Genomic DNA, 24,675 nt, shown 5'->3' on the forward strand with positions numbered 1-24,675 from the left:
AAACGTGCTATGTGGTTTTTCATTTGACACGATCCCAAAATATTTTTAGCTTGTATGGCAAAGCTTGCATATTGTGTGGTTCTTGTCCAGCTCATCTTTACCTTCAACTACGTGAAAGCCAAAGTGCTTCCAGACGCTCGCTTAAATCCAGCAGGTGCGGGTCGGAGTTTACACTCAGCCATTCTGGTAGCGTCTTAGATACACCACCATAAAGGCTGCACTTCCGCTTTCCGTCCATCGATTATTGGCATTCATGAATCGATTAAAAATAGTCAATGTCCGCATCTCGATGCATCTAAGAATCAATTATTTCCCCCACCCCTACTTACCACCCCCTTGCATAACCAGCACTTTATGTCATGTTCCGCATGACAGGTTGGACTTTAGTTGTGGCTTTCTTTAAGTTTTCAAGTTTTTCCTGTTTTGTGCTTTTATTTTGGATTTCTATTTCCTATTTGGCGCAATGTGCAGCAGCTTTGCATTCACTGAAAAGGGCGTGAAGAGGTACCTGTTTCTCATTAGTAGTCAGCGCTGCGATCTACGTGGAGGTGCATTACACGCAGTGAGCAAAATGTAACACTTTACAGTCATTGCAAATTACATACTTACAATTCAAAGGAAAAATTTGGTAATTATTCCACACCATAGACATACTGAGCATGTGGCTAACTGACTTGTGCATCAATATTGGCCGACCGATATTATCAAGCATCCCCAGTACAGTGTGCAGTTATTTGGTATAATGTGTATAAAGAATAATCAACCCTGGCCAAAAATTTAATAGCATTCTGTTAGTTCTGTCAACATTCAAATGCTTGCTTATCATAGTTGATTTTTTTTTTGATACATTGGACATTGCTTACCTAGAACCATGTAAGCAATGGAGCAAAGCCTTTAACGTTAAGGCCATTTTATCAAAAGTCTAAAGAAACCATGTTCCAGAACACACATAATAGCAACAACAAATTGACAGAATGAGGATCATCGGACAACAAATGTACTTCTCAATGTAATACTGCAGAGAAGTTGAAATCTGACAAATCAATAGACTCAAATGCCACCTCTTGCCAGGAGAGAATGGCTCACACTATGAGGTCATACAAAGTCTAATAGTCTTGTGCATTTAGGTAATGACACAAAAAGATTTGTTGGTTTTTTTTTCCAAGTCACATCATTTCACATACTGTAGAGTTGAATCTTATTTTGATTCAATAGATATTTTCACATGAATTCAATGAATTTCCAGTATTTTCAGTATATTTCATACTCTGTTCTATTTTTAAATGACCTTATGTTCTTCATTTGTCACTGTCAGGTAATCGCTGACTTTCTTTTTTCCACCATTGTCCCCTCTTTAATTGTCACAATTTGTCCCCTGCCCCTTCCTTTTTTCCCTCATCCTTTTTTGTCACATTAATTCATGTGATTAATGCATAGTGGAACGTCTGATTAAACCTCACGCCACATTTGAAGGTACAATAAAGACTTCGCCTTTCCCTGAAAATGCACACACGTTTCTTTACATTCCAATAGATTGACAGAAGTAGACAACACATCGTATGCTGTCAAGAAAGTGTACGACCCAGGTTCTGCTAACAATAACACATATTTGTGGCTTTGGCGTACCAACAAATGAGTCTAATGTCTCCACCAGATACTGTAAGGGAGCAGAAACGAAACGGAAAATTTGTATGACCAATGAAAACTCGCTTAATGTTGCAAATGGTGAAATATAACTGCAGTATTGATTGTAATGACTTCATTAATATATGCTTATAATACAATATATAATAGGGGTGTCACAAAACATTCAGTTCATGAGACGTGACCATACACGAGATTGGGTCTACGAGAACGAAGCGAGATGTCAACTTTACTTTTAAGAAAAGTACAATGCCAGAATATAAAAAAGATACGACAATATGCAATCTACTAATGTAACGTCGAATACGTTAAACTCTTCTCCACAAACTGACTTTATGCCTGACACACGGGCTCACTCCGTTCATGCCATTGTTCAGTGGAACAAATGCTGAACCAATGCACAGAGTGAACTCTCTTCATGCCTGTTTGGCGGCGGGAGTCGAGGGAAACAACCACGCATGCACATGGCAATACTGTATATCGACGCCACCAAAATGATCGAGTTCAATTTCATTTATTTTATGAGTAATTCATTAATTTATTATCGTCCCTAACCTAGTGCACACGAGACATTTTTTTATCTCAAGAAATCGTGGCACATTTTGTGACACAAGATCTTGACACCCCAAATATATAATATTATATTATGTAATAATATGAATCATAGTATAATATACAGTATGCTTATGTGAAAAACGCACTTCACTACCTCGAGTATATTTGCCTAAAAGTTGTCCGTGTCAACATGACAGCATCTAAAGGCAACATCTCAGCACTGAGGTAGGCAACGCTGCCAATTTGGACAAGACCCAAGTAGTGCAGAGGGGAATAAAAGCAACAAAGATGGAAGGACCCCTGATATTTCTCATAAAAAGTACGATTGAAATCTTGCTTGCCAAGCAGGGTGAGCTCAAGTAACATGCTGACATTTGTTTTTTCTCCTCAACCCTTTTCAGTATGGGAACGTGACTGTCCATCACTGCCTTTGTGTCTTTTGATCCTTTGCTTGCTGCCATAGATGACAAGAGGATTGCCTTAAGATTGGTGCAAAGCCATTAAGTTTCTCAGTCACCCATCATGACAATATGTTTTTTTTTTTATTATTTTCAATCAAACATGTTCTCCTCCTTTATTTGTTCCCCTTTTCTTCCCTTCCACTCAGTTCATTCCCATCTCCGCATTGCCATGTCCCTATTAGCCAATTGTCTGCAGTTCATGTTAGGGTCAGAAGAACAGTCAGGCGGAGAGCTTCAGTAAATGAATCATTCAGAGAGCTCAAACAAAGACACACATACCTGAGAGTCTCGGCAGTGGAGCCTCTGCGTTTCCACAGGTTAACCAGACTAGAGGAGCGGCTAGCGGCTGAGGAGGACTTTCCATCTCCCACGTGCATGCGTACCACAGTACTGGTGGTAAAGGCACTGCGCACATTACGCTCTGGTTTGGCCAGTATGATGTATACCTTGGATGACAGAACGTAAAATATACACCAATATTGAGCTTACACCTCTTGGTAGGATGACAATTCAAATGAGCACTGTAATGCAAAAACAGTAGTCTAGTCTAGTCTAGCTATTATTAAAGAATTGTAGAGATGCTTGATATTGGCTTTCCTACAGATATCCAGATATTGTCCAGCACTTCATTACCGATGCCGATATCAGCAGCAGCTCTTCCCTCGAATTGTAATGTTGTGCAATGTGCACATAATGCTTTGTTTACTGTGATGCCACTGCATGCATTTCACAAATAAACACTGCTTGTGCAAAATAAAACAAATACTGCGCTATGCAATACAAATGACAATACATACAATACAACTAGCGCTTTACATTATGTTTCACAGGACAGGTTGTACTTTAGTTTTGCTTTTCTTTAGTTTTCACCTTGTTTCCTGTTTTTTAACGGTACACGGTAATACCGTGTGGCATTCGGTCTGCCCTGCATGAGACAATCCACCTTACGGACCGGCAGGTTTTCAGTACATTTTGCAATGTGTGTGCGCGCGCGTGCCTTTCCAGGCTGGTGAAAAGCCCTCCCCACGATGTGACGCCCCCTTTCCCACACTGTACATATTTCAAGACAGAGACAGTCTGCCTAAAAGCAGACAAAAAGGCGACAGTATAGGACTATATTGGAGGGAGTAGGCGACAACAGCCGTGCCACGCCCGACAGTGTCGGCAATGCGCGAGGTGTCTCGGACCCAGCAGATCTCCTCAGCGTCATGCCCCTGCCTCCCGGCTGACGTTGTTTTTGAACACTTCACCTCCATAAAGGGATTAAGATGAAAGCAGTGTGCCGCCATTGTTCAGTAGATGTGAGAACAGTCTGCACGCTGCAGCTACTAGAGCTGAAATTCAGGTAAGGAACTTTAATAAAAATAAAATAAACATCACGCTGTTCAAATTCTTACCAACAACCACTGTAAACCAGGGGGTGTTCAAAGTGTGGCCCAGAGGCCATTTTCGGCCCGTAGCTTGTTCTTTCTAATCACATATATTATTAGATATTACACACATTTGCATCGTCACCTGTCACACAAAGATTTTATAGTTTTTCGCACAATATACCGCCCTACATTGGATTGGTTTTTATCATCTTTCATGTACACATCAAAGTCGCCCCCACATTTTTCAATTTTTCTGTATGGTATTTTTATTTTTTATTTGAGAATTTTATTTATTGGAGTCAGTAGATTGGAATTTCATATTCATTTAAAAGATCATTTAATATTAAAGGGCAAATTGATGGAGAAAAAATGTGTTTTCTTTACACACAAAGAAAGTATAGAAACCAAACCGAAACTGCAGCCCAAATACCTAGGTACAGGTTGTACCCTCAGTTATACCCCTAGTCATCACGCACTGATATCATTAGCGGCGCAAAAACCCACACTGATATGATCAGAAATCTCTCATTTTTATGACAATATCTGTCGAGAATATCACCCCGCCGATATTATCGGACATCCCTAATGAAGTGCATAACTTTCTTAAAATAGCATCCACTAGCATCAACCATAATGTATTGTAGGTGTTATTGAGTGGGTAAACCTTTAACAAACACAAGCAATATCTTAATTATTGTAGGAGTGCATCACATGTGTTACCATGCATCATTGTCAAGAACAGAAACATTTATATTCTGAAACAAAAAACAGTGCTGTATTGCAGAAGGCTGCATTAAAAAAAAATTATTAGGTGAATACAGTTGTCACTCTCAATTGTTGGAGTAGATACTAAAGATACTTTAGTCTATAGATACTGATTTTTTTTAATTGGGGAAAGATGACAAAGAGATTGTGGCGGATTTAAAAAAAAAGGTCACAACTTTTTGGAGAAAAGTATACTGGAGTTGCAAACATGAATACGGTACACACTAGAAAGAACAAGCAGCCAAGGTGGGAAGAGGAGGCCTTAAACTTACCTTCGGTACGAACATGCAGCAAAGGGCCACTGTGGCGCTGAGGCTGACACTGAAGCACATGGTGATAATTTTGTAATTGGAGCCAAAGTAGATGGGAACAAAGGCCAGCCAAATAATGCAGGTGGTGTACATGGTAAATGCAATGTACTTTGCCTCATTGAAATTAGCAGGAACGTTGCGGGTCTAGAAGAAGAAGACAGGCGGAAGCAAATTATTTTATTGTTCACCTGATTTTGCATTAATTGGGCCACATTTAATAACTGAAGACAATTAAGTCCGGGAACTTCATTATACCTCAGTTATATGAGGTATAAGAAACGCCTGTGGCGCCGAGTTGTTTGGAGTTTATGTCATCCCTGGTCTCTTTCTACTAAACAGTTTTCACATTGTGGAGAAAATTGATGGCTACAGGCCACAAATAATCAAATATGGACTTTAATTTACATTTGGGGAAATCAAATTTCATTCACCAGTCTCGGTTAATCAGCCAGCAGCAATTCAATTATTTTATCAGTCTGTGTGACTTCTGTCACATGAAAAGACAGGTCATAACTAATCCTCTGAGATGATGTCCCATTTCTGAAGATTTTTATTGATCTACTGAAACACATTTAATCATTCAAGTCTGCAAAAACGGATTTAATTGCACACATGATCGGAATAAGAAGGTCCAGCCATTACCTTGAAGGCATAGAAGGTACAGCTGAGGATGAGCAGGCCATTGTATCCCAGAGGGGCGACCACACCCAAGTTAGTGGTGTTGCATATGAGGTTGACTTGGCGTATGCTGGGATAGTCATGGATCACCTGCGTGGAGGAATGAAACCAGGAAGCTGTTATTTTATACACCGAGCAATTCTTTCACAAGCTTCAATGAAAATAATTGACTTTACTCCAAATGTTGCAGGTATGCAATGAGACACTCGGCACCATCAGGCCTCATTTGCTCATCGTTCTTATGACTTTTCTTCAGAAAGGTTCATAACCAGCATAATTAAAGATTAAAAAAAGGAACATATCGGTCAAGTCATTACAATGATAATTATTTATAATGGTATTAAGTAATTCCTATAATATTACAAAACTGTAGGAGCACAGAAAATACGAAAAAAATACTATTATTCCTATGAGTATTTTTGCTCAATCACAAGAAAATTAAGTGTGTTAGAATTATGCAGTGTTTAATAAAACACATTGATGGATATTATTATTTAATTATTACTTATCTATTCATTTAATTCATTTAACTTTTTTTATTCAAATAATAAAATATCACCAACTGTAAAGGATCAATTTTAAATTTGCATTACATATACAGTCACACCTTGGTTTTCAAACGTCCCAGTTTGGGTATGATTTGGTTTTCAAGAAAAAACTGTAGGAAAAATGTTTCCCACATTTTCTTTTACAGTATTGTGCGTAACAAGCTAGTCTGGTTGCCCTGTACTGTATCATTCCGAGTGCCCAAACAAAGCACCCTGCGCGTTGGTGACTCACTGTCTGTGCATTGTTTCATTGAGTGCGACTGCTGAATAAAAGAGGCCATAGAAAGTTGTGAGTGCTGTCAATTTGACAAAAGCGGTGAAAAAACTCATTGCATTCAAGAAAGATGTATTAAGACGGCGTCCCCTTCCCTCATGCCTCTCCACTCCTTGCCATCTTTGCCCACAAGCGTCTTCAGCCAAGGTAAAAATGATGTTAAATATTCATTTGTCCACTTCATTTGTCATATATAATTGCTTTTGCATTGTTTTGTGCGTGTGTGCTCATGTCAAGGTGCAACCCTTCAATTCTATTTGCACGTTCGAAAAAGAGGAACACAGTCACCTGTGGGGGCTCCATGAGGAAGAGAGCTACAATGATGCCGAGCTGTAGCAGTATGAGCAGGAAGGCAATGATGAGCTGGGCACAGGCAGACATGAAACGAGGCTTCTTGGTACAAATTTTCTTCTTGCTGCCGGCCAGGATCCGTGCAATGCGGTTAGTCTAGGAGCAGAATGCAAATATTAGCAGGGTCTTATGAGCATAATATCCATTCAGTTTTTTCCCTATCTTGGTTTACTTTTCCATAGCTGCCATACGTTGCATGTTTACTGTTTTCTCCTGCTCTTTAAGTCTTTCTGTGCATATTCCCTACAGACCAAGGCAAGATAGCAATGTTTTATATTAGAGGTATCTTACACTTTATAGAACTTCTACTCTTCCATAGTTCTCACCTTAGTGACCAGCGCAGAGTAGCTCATGGCAGGTGACAGACCGATTCCCAAACGTTGGAGGTAGCAATGGATGACATGTGGTTTGGCGATGAGGCTGAAGGTACACAGGTACCCCAAGCAGATGCCTGCCAGTATTATGTAGCATAGCTCTCTGCTGGAGGATTTCACGACAGGGGTGTCCCTGAACCTGAAGAGAAGGATATATAACACAGGAAATTACACGATGAAATATCACATGCTTCATAGACACAGTACTTTGTGCTTAGGGACTGTTTCTTTGTTTTTCCAACAGAAATGTACACAGTCTGCTGGAAAGACAGCAATATCTGATACCTGATGAAGACAGCAGTGACAAAGAATGTGGCCATGAGTCCAAGGCAGGCAAACACCACAGCAGCAATGGGCTCGGGGTCCCCCCATCTCAGGTACTCCACTGGGATCGGATCACATCCTGGGTGTGGAATCACATTATTTAACCATTAATTCATAGGGCATGCTGAGTGGACCATGTTTGGTACAGTCTGATGATGTTCGAAGAAAATAAAACACAGTCTTTCACAGAATCTTTGATGTTCTCTATTTGATCCGATGTTTTCTAAACCAGTTGTTGTACAAGACAGTGTCACAGTATCCAAAATGATCCATTATCCATGTTAGTGTTTATTCCTTGCATCTTGTTTCTTCTGGTCTAGATCTACAGAAGTGTAGCAGCAGTGCATAACAGTTAAATGCTTTGATTTTTTCGCTCCTGTTTTCAATCTCTCGCTCCAGCTGTGAATTGTTGTCATGGCCCCCACAGTTGCAGCATCTTTAATTATTGCCACGCTTTCACTGCACATACATCGGTCTCGCCACGATTCTCAAACAGGTGGACTGCTCCATCTGGATTAGAAATAAAATATATTTAGGGCCCAACCACGGAAGTGGAAGGACCCTCTTGGGTCTTCTGTAGTATTAGATCACCTTTCTGAGTACATTTTGTCAGCATGCGCAGCCTGGCGGAAACTGACCTATTTAAGGGATTTATAAAATATTAGCACCCGTCACCAGTGTCTCCAACTGCCTCAAAAACCAGCACATATGGTCATTATAACGGGATGCATTACAATCAAACAAACTCTGCCGCTAGACAAGTGTCATCCTTCTTAAAAGAAACGGACTGATTTTAATTACATGTACAGACACGGACTTTACTGAAAATGTGCATGTAAAGATATCCATGACCTGCCTGAGACGCCTTTGCGGCACTGCCTCTTTAAAGCCAGACTTACATGTACGCCCCCTTCAGGTGCGTCAGAGTACTGTCTGCCTCACCTTATGACTTTTCTCTGCAGTTTATTGTCCAATCAGCAAGAATAATGATGTCACGCTCGCATTAAATACATTACACCGGCTGTAGAAAGTCTTGGTGTTCAATAAATCTTGCTGCAAGCACATTAGTGACCTGCTGAGAAACAGAAACGGGCAGGCGCCAGTTTCGCCAACTGCGACCCAGTTTGTGAGGGGCTACACATTCAGAGGGTCTGTTTGCCACTGCCTCACCTCTGGTTTTTGCTGTGTATATGATATGATATGAAAATTCAACGATTTTTACCTTTGAAAATGTACAAAAAATACATTCAGAACACAAATGAGTAGACATATATTAATATTTATTTTCTGTTATCATTATTAGTTTTATTATTATCACTATTATTAGGCTCTGCATCACTGAAAGACATGCATGTAAAACAATACTAAAATAGGTTTAAAGAATTGGGACAGGGATCCCGTGATTAATGGCGATTAATCATGATTGAGCACAGGATGGAAATGGGATTAACTTCATTAAATTGTGTAACAGCACATGAAGACTAAAAGTTATTTAAAGTTAGGGACAGTTTGGAGAGCTAAGTCAATACAAAGACGTGGCACTTCAAATACATTCAAACTTCAACTGTGAAACTTCACTGACCAGAGAAGAAGCTGCAAGCCCAAAACTAATCCTCTCTTTTTCTGCTCGTTTCACTCTCATTGGCTGCTGCTTCTGCCAGACTCTCAATTTATTTCTCTTCCATTTTTCGAAGCAACTTTTCTCAACTCTATTTCCCTGTTTTTGTCCTCTATTTTTTCTGACAATTGCCTATTTGTTTTCATGGCTTTCACACCAACTTCACGGCCCAACCTTTCTGTGTCCTTTTCCATTTTGGCGTAGTCTTTGGCTGTCCTATTACTCCTCCACTCTTACTATTTCTATTAGAATAAGAGAGAAGAATAAATCTACCTTAAATTCCAGCGTGTAAGCCGCAGCCACTAAATTTAGAGGAAAAAACAGATTTGTACATATATAATCCGCACTGGTGTATAAGCCGCACGTCATAAAATGGCTTATTGTGGAGCTCACGAGTCCATGAGGACCATGCAACTCTTTATTTGACAGGAGCCAATCATGAGCTATAAAAAAACTCACAACAAGCTTGTCAACCCATTGGAAATTGCAGGAGGTCATTACTCATTACAACAGTCTGGCTCATGGTGTCATCTTACAAACACTAAACTCACTACACAGCAACTTAACACTCAAAAGGTATACCTGAATAATATACAAACATGTACCAATATGAGAAAAAAACATTTTAAAGTTTTCCAATAATGCATTTAGTTTGAGCGAAGCTTTTCATTGGAGGACAAGCAGCCTAGAAAATGGATGGATGGCGCTGCAATGCTGCCTCTGTCCAGAGGGAGCCAAATGAGCCTGGAACCCAGAGCCCAGAGGGAGGATGACATCATTGCAGCACCCCAATTAATGGGTTGCTCAGACGCAATGCATTATGGGAAAACTTTAAAAGAGTTGCTTTTTTTCACTCCATACTTTTATTGGTACATGTTTGTATGTTTGTCAGTTATACCTTTTGAGTATTAAGTTGCTGTGTGATGAGGGAGTCACACTGTTGTATTGTTATACTGTTATATATAATGACCTGCAATTTCCAGTGGGTTGACAAGCGCATTGTGAGTGCTCGTGATTGGCTCCTGCCAAAGAAAGACCTACCGTTTCCTTACCGACTTCCGAGCAGCACATAATTTGAACAATTAGTATTAGTTCTGAAGTAAAGGAGATTACAATTTAGCCACCAATTAGCCACACCGCTGTACAAGTCGCAGGGTTCGAAGTTTAAGAAAAAAGTAGCGGCTTATCGACCGGAATTTACGGTAATCTAAATATTGATACTTGCCACCCACAACACTAGGCTCACCTGCCCTTTGACCCTGTCATGTAGGAAAGCAACGTAACCCACATATCCTGCTTTGTAATACACACAGTTCGGAAACTTCTGCAAATTACAACCACATCTGGCCAGCGAGCGTACACTGTATCGCCTGGGGAGCACACAACACTAGTATTTGAGCAAAAATCCCCTCGTGAGACTTGCCTTTGTGCTTCTCTTTAAATCTGCAAAATATGTCTGCTCCATTAAGTGAGGTGCCTTGTGTCTCTGTCATTGAGGCTCAATTTGAATGTTCAGCAGGATTCTTTTCATGTTTTAATCATTGCATGGCAAGCAGCTAGCAAGCAGCATAATGAGCTTCTGAAAGAACAACAAGGCAATAGTCGTCCTCTTGGAATGCAGTGAAGGAGAAATACATTTTCACCGCAGAGGAAAAATGTTTGCACTGAAAGCTGCTCTGGATTGAGAGTAATTAAAACACCAGTGATCATGTTGCCAGCAAATTAAAAAGAATTACAGTGGGGAAAATGTAGTGGAGGGTGGAGAACCTACAATAATATTATGCTAATTGTATCTGTGATGACATGGTAATTTCATTATTGCACATTTGCTACATTGCCAACACTTAAAAAAAAAAATACAAAGACTGACCTGTGAGGTCATCAGTAGGCCAGGAGCCCAGGTCACAAGCTCGGCAGGTGTACTCGTCAAACACAAACTCGTTTTCTTTACAGGGAGTGCACGTCCAGCAGCAGCTCACCTCACCTTTACGGATCACCTATAAAAGAATAAAATTTGACTTGACACATCTGTTCAGGTTCAATCAGCTGTTGAATATTTGTACTGAGGAGGACCACATGATCTCATCAGCAACCAGGGCTGTCAAACGATAATGACAAATAATAATACTCTAATTAATCACAGTTTAATTAATCGTGATTAATCGCTACTACTAATCGTAACTACAGTATGTGTGAAATATGCCCAATTTTACTGTATTTTATTAAGAGAAAGGTAAATGACAGGAAACCATTGTACAGTATATACTGTATTTGTATGTATCAACAGCTCTAAATGAACATTTAAAAAGATACCACATGTCTGAAAATCTATTTGCCTAATGCTAGTCAGTCTCTTTTGCGTTCAAAGACAGCACGTAATCTACGTTGAAGTCACATGTTTTGAGTCTATTTTCTGGGATTTGCGAGCATATTTCAATGCAGCAAATTGTACTTCTGCATTAAGAGTTTGGCAGTGAGCTTGAATGCATCAACATGTGAACAGTGCCTGACAGCACAAAGAGAACAGTGCATTATCATTATTTGAACCAGTAAGTGACTTTAATTATGTTTTACATCAAGAGTGAGTTACTTTGAGTGTATTGCTTCTCTGTTTATCTAGACCACACATATACGCATAATGAAGATGACGTGATATTCAGAGTTCGGAGTGTCTGTGAATGTACCTTGCATGAGTGCAGAAAGGGTTGTTCCGAGGATGACTAGAGAGATGTGTTTGTGAGTTGGAGATAAATATACTCCCAATCAAAATTTGAAGACCAGTTGAAAAATGTCAAGAATTTCCATTTTGCACTGTTGGAACATAAGGAGGTTCTAAGCAGAGCTTCAAAATGCAAAAAGAAGAAACGTGAGTAAGGCTTCAAATATCAGAGTAAGCAATTTATGGCAAAAAAAAAACATTAAACTAAAACAGGCTGTTCATCAGCTGATCAAAAGTATAAGACCAGAGCTCAAAATACCCCAAAACCCTCCTAATATAAAAATGAAATGTTAAAAAAACGACTCAGTAATGGGTAGTCGAGCCACTCTTTTTAAACATCTCAAAAATTGGTTTGGGCATGCTTGATGCCAGTGTTTCCAGGAGGCTAGTGGGAATTTTGCTCCAGGTGGTGAAGATGGCTTCGCGGAGGGCATCCACTGTTCATTTTTGTAAACTTCCGTGTCATCCATCCCCGAATGCTCTCAGTTGGATTTAGATCAGGAGAACATGCAGAATGGTCCAAAAGAGTGAGGTTATTCCTCTTGAAGAAGTTTGTGAAACTAGCATTTTGAACTGCAGCGTTGTCCTGCTGAGAAACCCAATCATTACCACACAGACGAGGGTCTTCAGTCATGAGGGATGCCCCCTGCAACATCTCCACATAGCCAGCTGCCATCTGACGCCCCTGCACAACCTGAAGCTCCATGGTTCCATTGAAGTAAAAGCAACCCAGATCATGATGGCCATCCTACACAGTGCCGTGTGGAAAGGTGGGATCTCCTTTTCATGCCAGTAATCTTTAAAGCCATCAGGACCGTCAAGGTTACATTTTTTCCTCATCAAAGAATAAAACTTTCTTCCACCTTTCAATGTCCCATGTTTGGTGCTCTCGTGCAACTTAAAAATGCTTCAAATGTAAATTCAAGTGGTCTTCAAATTTTGATTCGGAGTGTTGGAATTGCAGATCAGAATAAAGTTATAAAAGAGCATCAAACTCTGTGTGACTGTCGAGACGCTACACTGTGCCTCCATCTGCCATCCTAACAGAGAAATGTGGCCTGCCATGATGCGCATGCATTTATTATGTTAAAATTTTTAATGTAATTAATTAAATATGTAATTTAGTCACCACCGTTAACATGTTATTTTTCACTACTCTGTTTTTTTTAATGAGTATGTACACAAACAGGCTTATCTTCAATAATTCATTCCCCTTACCTTAATCTGACCCTTATCGCAGGGTTCGCTGCAAACTGACTTGATGACTGTGTCCTTGCTCGACCAGATTTCGTCATCATCTATCTTCAATCCACTATTGTCCCAGCTTCCCACATTAATGTAATCATAGTAGTCTTTCCCCATCTTCTTAAAGTTCATTATTTCATACCTGGAGACAGAGAGCACACAGAGAGTGCATTATCATCACACAGCTTTTTTTTTTTATTTAGAGAGAAAGGTATACATTCCTGGAAATAAAATAAGTGCTGACAGCTGCTAGCAAGTCCAGCTAACTGGCTGAATGCTGAAGTTCAAAGTGATTCGCCTAGCAACAATACCAAACACAAAGCGAAATGGTACCAGCCCTGTACATCAGAATCTGCTGATTCAGAAACAGTGCCAGTCTGGCTGTCGGATGAGGAGGGTGAGGAGGATGGCGCCTCGACTGTAAAACCAGTTCCAGAATTCGACGATATTCTCTAGAGCAAAATTTTGATGTAATTACATGCCTTGAGGCAAGAGATGAGAGAGATACTAGAGCAAAACAAGGCTAGAATTTCCGTGTCAGGTGTCACAGATTGAATATGTACATGCGCACGGAATACTTATAACGATACCTGATGAAGTCATAAAATTTAAGGAGGAAAATAGCACTGAGCAAGGATACCAAGGCACTATGAGAATATATCAAGGTATTACAAGATGATCTTAAGGAGGTTAAAAACCCTATGGAAGAAAATGGAGCATTATGCAATGATATCAAGGTTCTACGGTATGATATCAAGGCACTATTGGAAGTTAACGCTGCCTTGCGCACCACTCCTGAGGAGGAGAAAGAAGCAAAGGAAAATATCACTGTGCAAATGAAAACTATAATTGTGGAGATGGATCAGAATGCACCAATGAACGATTCCCTGCTTAAACAAATATTTAATGACAAATGAGCCGTGGGCCGCGGATGGCCCCTCAGCCGCACTTTGGCCATCCCTACTTTTGTAGATCTTTGTCGGGGTCGAGCTTGTGGCGTCGGCTCTCAACTACAACTCGGCTTGTTGGCTCAGTGTCGTGGGCGAGGAGAGAGAGACTGGCCAATGCGCTCCAATACTCAGCCTTAACGAGCCGCAGCTTCAAGGTTTTTTGGAGGTGAACGTCTATGGAGTTATATTTGTGCCTTCATTTTGAGTTAGCAAAGGCGGCTTTTCAGCCATATTAACGTACAATAATTGTGTGCTCAGACCCATCGGTGTGCTGTGTCGCTCTCTCTCTCTTTATGTCTCTCTTTTGCTTTCCCCTGAAAGCTTTTTGTGAGGCGTGCGCTGTTATCTCCAGTCGGATTTTGGGGACTGGGCTCCTGGCTGGAGCTTGCGGCTTGCGTGCCTGGAGGGCGGCAAGGAGTACGGGCATGTTCAGTGATCAAAATGCGTGCCTGTTGGTCGCTCTCCGGGTGGGGAGGGCACTGATGTAATAACACATTTTTTTCCTAAAATTTTCGCAATCGACCGGCAACGTCTCAAAGATCGACCAGTAGCTCACGATCGATGGGTTGGTGACCCCTGGTATACATGAATGAGCATCTGACAAAATAACGCTGACATCGCCAAGAAAGCACAAGACTTGAGGAAGCAGGGAAAGATACAAAGCACTTGGAGCACCAACGGCAAAATCTACATCAAGATAAATGGAGGACCAGCAAGAGTGCTTGTTGTCAAAGATATCAATGACCTGGATATACTGTATATTAAAGATTATGTTAACATGACAACAAGGAAAATGGAGGCTACAACCCAATTAGAAGTTAGAAGAATTACATTCAATAACATTTGACATTTCAACAGTAGTTCTGGAATTAGGAACCCATGTATCTACATTCACTGACCCTCACAGTACAACACGAAAGACGGCAGGACAGGAAGACCTGGAAGTGGATCCGGACAACAGCAGGGAAAAAAGGAACAACTTATTTGTTTTTGTTTTTTTTTGTTTAAAAAAAAAATACTATAATTACTGATCTGACTGTATGGGAGAATAATGTAAATAGTGAATTAGTGCATGTTGAATACAGCAAGTGAACATATGTATTAGCAATTGATGTGATACGGACAGGGAGGTAGGATTAAATAAGCTCTGCCTCTTCCGACTGCTTTTCGGACATGTGGAATTGTGAATTGTAACATGAAGCATTCAATGTAAACCGTATGCATGTTCGAAAAAAATTCAACCATGACCATTACCATTTGTAAATCAACTGGAAACAAAGTTGATGACATCTGACTCAAAAGTTTACCTGCCAGGTGAGTCTCCATTTGCATCAAAGAGGATTCCTTCCCCAGACACTCCAGTAAAGTTAGTTTTCATAAGGAAGTCCAGCAGTGTGGCGCCATCAATAGGCCTCATGGTATCACACAGGCCCTTCAAATGCACCAACAGTCAATCCTCATTAACTTGACAGAAACAGAAGCCTCATTTTTACAAATGCTCTACAAAAAAGGGGCTCATGCAAGCAAAATGTGTTGCACAATGAATGCAAAACATGCTGGAAATGTGTTGAAAAATCATGAAATCCATTAGATTGCCACTTTATTCCAAGCATGCACTATACATAAGGGAATACAAAATCAAAATAGAAGCAGGGTTTTATTGTAACTCTCAGTTTTTCATTAAATATGTCTAACTGTGACTGAAATCTCGTGGTTTCACAAGTATAGTCGTTGCGACGACTTTCAGGTGGAAGCTTTTGTAGTTAGGCATGTCCTTCAGTGACTATTTAAAGAAAGGCATTAATGCAGCCATCCCTCCGCTTACAGTATGCATTATTGTCTCAACACCTGTCTTATGGTTGGATCACTCCATTCTCCCTCAGAAGGGCACCTACCTGATATCCTGGACACAGTGCCCGTTGCATATTATGCAGGCCATATGCCATAGAATAAATGGCATTGATGACAAACCCCATCTTGGTGTCCTGGGCATACTGCTGCCGGAGAGACTCACGCTCTGCAGAAGTGGAGGGAGGGGGAGTTTGGTTTGGTGGAAAACAATTGAATGAGAAGGTAGGTGTATGTCAATAACTCTTGATTTAATGTTATTCCCTGTATTGAAAGAATGAATTGCAGCAGGGCCTTTTTTTCTAAACATCAAAGACCACAGGACCGCCTCTCATTGCTTCCCAGCAGCCACACTCCCCAGCGTATCTCATTTCTTTCCGACTGCTGTTCATTTGGATTTCACATCCCATTTCATTAGAATACAGGAGACGTGATCCCTTTGAAGCAGTGCTCACAGTATTTTACTTATGAATGGAGCCAGTGAAACAGAGAAGAACGGGAGGAGATGAGCACCACAAAATAAAAGGGGGGCTTTCAAAACCACAAAGGTTTGAACCAGAGAGCTGTGCGTCGCTAAGGTATAATAGGCGTGCATGAGGAGCCAGCCTGTTTGTGTGTTTTGTGACCAGCTATTGTAGAAAGACTGTCAATAAAACGACTAATATGGCAAAGAAGAACAAAACAAACCCTCCCTCTTCCTCTCATGCAACACTCAGATATACACACACAAATATAATAAAACAAATATACAAGCACTCACACACATACACTCTATATAAACAAATCAGCCAATTTCATAAACTACTGAAATTCAATACAAGAACTGCAGCAAAGGTTCTGTATTAAATATCATGCTCACTTTCATCAACCCTGTCATAGAGGTATTAATTTAACAATAACGCATGTTTATTATTGTGGGTGTAGTTTGCAATGTTGCACTGCACAATACTCAGAGGCAGAGCCGGCTGGCCCATTAGGCAATATAGGCGGTGCCAGAGGTCGCCAAAAAAATCAGCAAAAAAATTAATCTTTAATATTGTATTAATGTATTTAATATTGACTCCGCCAGCTGCACACTCTGGTTCTCCCAAACTCCATGGACGCATGGCGGCTGCTCACATAGCGTATCCGACATTAATGGACCTTACATGGCCACGGCGGGCGGCTCTTCCCGCTGTACACTCTGGTTCTCCCGGTCACGATAGCCGTGAGTGCTGTAGGACGCCAGTACGGCCATCTTGCAATTGAAATGAGTGGGCTTCACGAGCCTCGTACGACGCCCACACACGTACGTCCCCAGTGAGTGAAACGCACGACAGTCTTACATGAAGCGCACCTAGCACGTACAAGTTGCACACCGCACTCACGATCTAAAAGCTACCAACGTGGGCATCACAAATCACTTGCTCCATAAGTACGAAACACTTGCAACGCCTCTGATACCCTGCTTCCTCTACGTGCTGGACACGGCCAACAAATTTCCCAAAAATTGCGGAGCCTGTGCGTGTGGTAACACGCTTTAAGCAATGCCCAGTTTAGTATGTATTACTATAAATAACAAATAGGTCTCAGTATTTTTGTACATAGTTTTGTGTATACAGAAGTTGTTTATAGGTATTTTATGTTGATTTGGTATAGTTATTGTATTTGTGTGTGTAGTTTGTATCTAGTCATTGCATAGTGTAAATGTAGCTTATGTAGAGAGCTATTCTGCTCAAACTGTGTGGTTATTTAAAATAATTGTTTGATGTCTGTTGTATTTATAATGTATTACTATAAATGTAATTCTTTAAATTATTTGTAATTTTTTAACCATGTAAATTGAGTTCTTCTTACAAATTAAAGACAACAGTAAAAACAATGCCATTTAATTTATTTTGTACGCATACAGTATGTAAATAGCCAATGGATGTGGGTGCCATTGAAAATCTCGCCGAGGGCATCACTTTGGGGCCTTTTGGGGCCTGTTTCCATTGTTATGCTTATTTAGCCAGCACAGTTTATTTGCCTAAAATTCAAATGTTGTCTTTTTTGATAACAGTCAACAGTCACCTTTGTCATCCATAAACTTAGGAACGATTCTGGGGTAAATTTTACAATGCTGTATGTATGTAAAGTGTAGTGTAGTGTCAGGGGAGGTCACACAACTTACAACTGAATGGCTGATGAATGGCCATCATCACAATGCATACTGTATATATCAGGGGTCACCAACGTTTTCCTTGTGAGAGCTACTTTTACAAAATGAAAATGGCCAAAAGCTACTAATTTTTGTAACATTTCTTTTCAGAGCTTATTTTACACCCAAACAAAGCGAATATGCTTGTTTTACCAGAACATGAACAAAATGCTGGTGTCCACAGCTCACATTTTGCATTTCACAATGCATTTCTTTCTAGTGTTCTTTCATTATTAACTGAAAACCTGAATGAAAAGCAGGCTTGTGAGCACCTCATGTGGTCGAGGGGGGCTACCTGGTGCCCACGGGCACCATGTTGGTGACCCCTGGTATATACTGCATGTAATGTGGTAGCAGTCTCAACTTACTGCTACAGGTGCGGTTGTACTTGTTGTTCTCCTGTGGATGGCCCTTCAGTCGACAGTGGAAGCGATGCTGCCAAAATTCAGTAAACCAGGGGTTCCTGTGGTTGTTCTCAGGGCGAAGTTTAAGGTAGTAGTCGTCAAACCACTTGACGTCAGCAGACTGAAGTTTGATCGTTATTCCACCAGCAGCTTCCTTCACGTAACCGTCTGTCACATCATACCTGTCTGCCCATCCATCACTGCCAAGACACAAAGGGATAATATATCAGTAAGGCAGGGATGGATAATCTGGCCGATGTTGAGCCCAATTCCCCTTTTTCGACCAGTCAGCAAAGGCCCAGTTACTGATGGCTCTTAAAAATTATCCTGACAAATTATCCTGTGGTGAGGTGTGACTAAATAAGATGGAAGTTGAACAAACAAATGGCAAACCGCAACGGCTCAAAATGAGGTTCTTCTGAAATGGATGACCAACTCCTGAGTTGCGGCAAACACAACATTTATACAATGTGTCACAAGGAGAACAGTTGGGGTTACCAGGTATGGTAACAGCTATCCTTGCTTTAATATTCAGCAGTCTGGATGCCTTGTAGCACATTACTGCCTCTCACAGGTGCGTCATGTTTGATTGCCAAAGACCTCTGTGTAATAGCATACAGTACATAATGTTCTGGCTTTGCAGGTACTATCACAGCTGTAACACATGCAAGATGTCATCTGATTGTAATGCCGGGACTGGAATTTTAAGTATAGCACTTGACACTCATTCTTTTCCCATTCATTTTTTTTTTAAAACAATTGTCTGAAAAGCATTTTATACAACACACCAGACACTGGTGCTCCCAGTGTCACACATACAATATACAGTACAATGACCTGTGCACGCTTATGTCAATGCTGTGCTGGGTTCTGTGTGAAATGAACAGAACAAATTTGGGATCGACTGTTGAGGCTCTGTTGTATCAACTTTGCTGGATTTCAGAGTGAAAGAGGCTTCTGTTTGTCGGTGTACAGCACATACATGTAAGTGTGTGCTGTGGGTGGTCTCAAAGTACACCACACAATGTGACAATGACAACACATGAAGATTTCTTATTGTGATGGATAGTCTAGATCTTATCCTGAGTTAGACATTACAGCATCAGAGCCTGCACATTTTTTCAACGTCCAAACCTCTTCCCAAATACAAAGAGGGCCACTATTACAAATATACACATGCACACACACTCCAACCAGGGTGATCTAGGTAAAATGAAGTAATTTGACATAATCTCAGCACCCACGCATTACCAAACTCTAGCAAGATGAGTATAATGGGCTACAAACACACACAGACAAATTGTGACCGATCACTGCAATTTGCTCACTGAAGTACAGATGGTACAACAGGGTTTGCCAATAAAGAGTAAAATGGAGTGCCATCATTCCGGGTCGGAGACGAGATCCTGCCCCAAGTGGAGGAGTTTAAGTACCTCGGGGTCTTGTTCACGAGTGAGGGAAGGATGGTGAATTGGTGCGGCGTTTGCAGTGATGCAGACTCTGCATCGGTCCATTGTGGTGACGAGGGAGCTGAGCCAAAAGGCAAAGCACTCAATTTACCGGTCGATCTACGTTCCTACCTTCACCTATGGTCAGCTTTGGGTAGTGATTGCGGGTACAAGCGGCCAAAATGAGTTTCCTCCTTAGGTTGGCTGGGCTGTCTGTTAAGAGATAAGGTGAGAAGCACTGTCATCTGGGAGAAATTCGGAGTAGAACCGCTGCTCCTCCACATTGAGAGGAGCCAGACAAGGTGGCTTGGGCATCTGGTCAGGATGCCTCCCTGGGAAGGTGTTCAGGGCACGTCCCACCGGTATGAGGCCTCGAGGGAGACCCAGGACACGTTAGAGAAACTATGTCTCTCAGCTGGCCTGGGAACACCTCGGGATCCGCCGGGAGGAGCTGGACAAAGTGGCCGGGGAGAGGGAAGTCTCGGCTTCCCTGCTTAGGCTGCTGCCCTTGCGACCGGATGGATCATAAAGATGGATGGATAAAGAATAAAATTACCCAATCATGGAGGTCTTTTACACAGTCAACATTCATTATTTTAAATGGTCTTTCACTTGTATTGCACTTTTCCACCTCCAAGGCACTCAAAGCGCTTTGACACTTTAGCGCAGCAACTGGGGGTTCGGTATCTTGCCCAAGGACACTTCGACACGATCACGGGAGGACAGAGGATCAAACCCGCAACCTTCAGGTTGGGAGACGGCCACTCTACCACCTGAGCCATATTTGGGCACCTCATCAATGAGCCACTAATTCCAATTTTTGATAAAGTATACAGAGTTTAGCTGGACGTTGTGAGACTTGTTTGATATGGCTCTTCAACACTGTTGGGAATTTGGGAACAGTGCCTTTAGATTGGCAGACTGGGGTGGTGGTCCTTTTTTGCAAGACGGGTGACTGTAGGTGTGTGCTCCAACTACAGCGGGAATCACACTCCTCAGCCTCCCTACGAAAATCTGGACAGAAGGGTATGACCATCAGTAGAATTTCACCTACAGGAGGTCCACTGTGTTTTTTGTCCTGGTCATGGAACACTGGACCAGCTCCACATCCTTGCAAGGGTACTAGAGGGTGCATGGGAGTTTGCCCAACTTGTCCACATGTGCATTGCGGACTTGGAAAAGGCATTCGGCATTCACCTCGAGGGACACGGCCTCACACTCTCCTGTGATGAGTGCTCCGGGACGTTTTTGGCACACCAGTAAGTGCCATTCGGTCCTTGTGCAATCGGAGCAGGAGCCTGGTTCGCATTGCCAGTAGTAAGTCAAGCCTGTTCCTAGTGAACGTTTGCCTCTACCAAGGCCGCCCTTTGTCACTGGCTCTGTTCCTAATCTTTATGGACAGAATTTCTAGGCACAGCCAAGGCGTTGACGGTGTCCACTCTGGGGACCTTAGGATTTCATCTCTTCTATTTACAGATGATGTGATCCTGATGGCCTCAGCAGGATGTGACCTTCACTGTTTACTGGGTCGGTCTGCAGCTGAGTGTGAAGGTGGGATGAGACTCAGCACCTCCAAATCTGAGGCCATGGTTCATTCGCAAAAAGGTTGTGAGTGAGGTCTTGCCCCAGGTGGAGGAGTTCAAGCATCTCGTGAGGGAAGGCTGGTGCATGACATCGACAGGACGAACAGGCGTGGCAGTAATGCGGTTGCCATACAGGACCGTTGGTGTGACCAGCATTATTTCATTTTATTCTTACTTGTGAATTTCTTAAGATTAACCTGTCTTACTTGTTAATAGTAGGAGAACATGTTCATTTATTTGACTATTTGTCACAATTTTTTAATTGATTATTTTGCTGAGACAAAATGTTTACAATTAGTATGGCACTTTTTCTACAACTTTTATTGCATATTGCAGTATTTGTCTTATTTTGCACAAAAACAGCGTTCATTTGCAAAATGCATTCCGTGGCATCACAGTAAAAGAAGCATAATGTGTTTATTCATTGATTATGTGAGATGTGACCTGGTAGTTTGCGGGAAGAGTTGCTGCCCATATCGCCACAGGTAATGAAGTACTGGACAATATCCGGAAATTTGATATCGGTAGGAAAGCCAATACGGAGCCTCTCTAGTCATAAGTGTAAAATGAAGTCATCAACGACTTGCATAGCGCTTTTCTACCTTCAGCATATTCAAAGTGCTCTAACACTGTAAGGTAATGTAAAATGTTAAAACGTAACACGCACACAAATCAAACACCCTGATCGCAAGTGATAGGAATACTGCAGCCAGCTCTTGCCAATCATCCCTCATATAATCATTCATATTCATATAAATAAAACATTATTACAAATAAGGCACGCAATGGTGGATACACTAATTGCTAATCACATCCTCAAGGTGTAGTGCTGAAAAAAATATATAATCAAAAGTGTTGTAAGACTGGAAGTGAAACGTGATCAGACAGATGAAAATAAAAAGTATTTAGCCAAGAACAGTACAACAGGACCCTGGCTACAAAATGTTTTGGTCAAAAGTGACAATGTCACTCTCGTATAAACAGTATAAAATGAATAACACCTGCAACCACCAACTATTGCTGTCCATTTTCAAAAGAACATGGTATCACACAATCATAAAAATGTATTATTGATTTAAACATGCTGTGTTCAAAGAGTTTAGTGTGTAGGAATGGATTTCATGACAAATGCTGGTGTTTATAGATCTGCAGTCACACTAAAGAATTGTGTGGGCGATGTTTCAATAAGAAATATACTGGACGTGTACACATGTGGGATACATGCTGGAAGCATCTGTGTGCATCTGTGCCTATAAGCAGAAATAGTCAACAGAGATTAGGCTGATCAAATACTAACTCGATTTTGATGAAAATGACTGACGTTAATGCCGTTCCGGTTCCCCTCTCTCCACCTCCCCCAGTCTAGGAGCCAAAGGCTGTTGCCATGGTTCCCAGCCCACGTTCAACTGGCTGTCTGTACTTCATGTATCATTAGAGCACACTGGTTTTGGTGTGCACACACAAACATATTCTTCCTCCTTTATACAAAATCCAGTTATTTTAAAAAATCAACATGGGTTGCCATTATTCAAGTGTTATGTGCAGAATAGTACATTATTGTAATCTTCAGCAAATGAAGCAAAGCCTTCACAATATACAAAGCTATGCAGTAAGCCATTCCATCCCGAATGAATCAAGTCAATAGAAACGTCACCCCATTTGCAAAATGTTGCACTGCATTCGATTATTTCTTTATTATAAAATCCATCTCAGTCCTGAAGACTAATAAGAGAAAAGCATCATTGCAGCATAAATCAAGGCCACCCCTTCTGCATACTTCATGTGAGCTCATACAATTCAAACAGTAAGTGCACCTTAGCAAAAGCGTTTTGGGATTACAGTCAATAAAACATTCATTTGATTAATTGCTTCGCTTTCGCCTTAAATTGTGTTTGGCTGGACAAAACAAATCCTTTGGCATAACAATTACTGTTTTGATCCAAGAGTTCAAATAAAATTGTTCTGGATTAACTAAGATATATTTAGCTGAAAACACAAAGGTCAAATTATTTGTTTTGGCACCAATTTTAAATCTGTTGCTGCCAATAAATCACTTCAGTAATTAACAGCGTTGTTGACTCTTTAGCTGCAAATGGTAAACTGGCAAGAATTTTACAAAAGAGCATCTGTCTCACACACACATAAATCTAGTGGTTCTTTATTATTATTATTCTTATCATGATTAAAATAGGCAAACCTACACATGTTCAGTGAAACTAAATAAATGTCTCTGCAACAGATGGAAGTAGCATTAGCCCACCTGTATGATTCCCATTTTCCTTGATTTGCTATTGTTGTGCCTTTTCAGCAAATTGCTTTCTTAAGGTATGGCCTGCCAGTTATCGGTGATATCACAGCATGTTTCTCTAGAATGCCCTTGATGTCTGATAAAGTTGATACGGTGGAAACAGCGGGGAAAATGCGGAGCTGGTGAATGACGTCAGGGGAAAGAAGGCCGCATCACCTGTTTTAGCTTGACAGATATTGTAATATGACCGACTGAGGTAATGCAATATCTGTATTGCCTCAGAGTGATCGCTCTTTCCCAGACGCTCCTTAATCTTTATCACCGTGGTGGCCTTTGGTTGCCCAGGTCACCTATCCTCTCGTCGCTGCATTGCCAACACTCTTTCCAACGAGTCACTTCCCAGAGAGCGAATGTAAAACCAGATGGTTTCAATTCCCGGGAATACTATATTATTAATATACAATCAATGATTAAATATTTATTCATTTCAAAAGGTCAGACGCACGGTGGCCAAGTGGTTAGCACATGTTGGACACAGAGTCAGGAGATCTGGAAGATCTGGGTTTGAATCTCCGTGTGGCGTTTACATGTTCTCCCTGTGTGTGGGTTTTCTCCGGGTAGTGCGGTTTCCTCCCACATGTCCAAAAACATGCATGACTGCAGACTCTAAATTGTCCATAGATATGAATGTGAGTGTGAATGGTTATCTAAATGTGCCCTGTGATGGACTGGCGACCAGTCCAGGGTGTGCCCCGCCAAAAAGAACAATAGTTCC

The 24,675-nt window shown here is 41.2% G+C and overlaps 1 protein-coding gene across 6 annotated transcripts in view; it reads right to left on the reverse strand.

Annotated features, from left to right (window-relative positions):
- Window positions 1–24,675, reverse strand: part of grm5b (glutamate receptor, metabotropic 5b) — a 75,228-nt gene that overhangs the window by 8,376 nt on the left and 42,177 nt on the right. For all 6 annotated transcript variants that reach the window (XR_008573168.1, XM_054794471.1, XM_054794473.1 and 3 more), the window contains 11 exons: window positions 18,586–18,821; window positions 16,086–16,207; window positions 15,498–15,622; window positions 13,214–13,382; window positions 11,147–11,273; window positions 7,620–7,737; window positions 7,287–7,473; window positions 6,898–7,056; window positions 5,752–5,877; window positions 5,071–5,253; window positions 2,940–3,106 (listed from right to left, as the gene is read on the reverse strand). Coding sequence is in view for 5 of the 6 variants with exons in the window: in XM_054794471.1 (XP_054650446.1) it covers window positions 2,940–3,106; window positions 5,071–5,253; window positions 5,752–5,877; window positions 6,898–7,056; window positions 7,287–7,473; window positions 7,620–7,737; window positions 11,147–11,273; window positions 13,214–13,382; window positions 15,498–15,622; window positions 16,086–16,207; window positions 18,586–18,821 (1,719 nt within the window). In the remaining variant the exon portion in view is untranslated. The remainder of the gene's footprint in view (window positions 1–2,939; window positions 3,107–5,070; window positions 5,254–5,751; window positions 5,878–6,897; window positions 7,057–7,286; window positions 7,474–7,619; window positions 7,738–11,146; window positions 11,274–13,213; window positions 13,383–15,497; window positions 15,623–16,085; window positions 16,208–18,585; window positions 18,822–24,675) is intronic.

This window comes from Dunckerocampus dactyliophorus, chromosome 12 (genome assembly GCF_027744805.1).
Source record: "Dunckerocampus dactyliophorus isolate RoL2022-P2 chromosome 12, RoL_Ddac_1.1, whole genome shotgun sequence".
In the NCBI taxonomy this organism is placed as follows: domain Eukaryota; kingdom Metazoa; phylum Chordata; class Actinopteri; order Syngnathiformes; family Syngnathidae; genus Dunckerocampus; species Dunckerocampus dactyliophorus.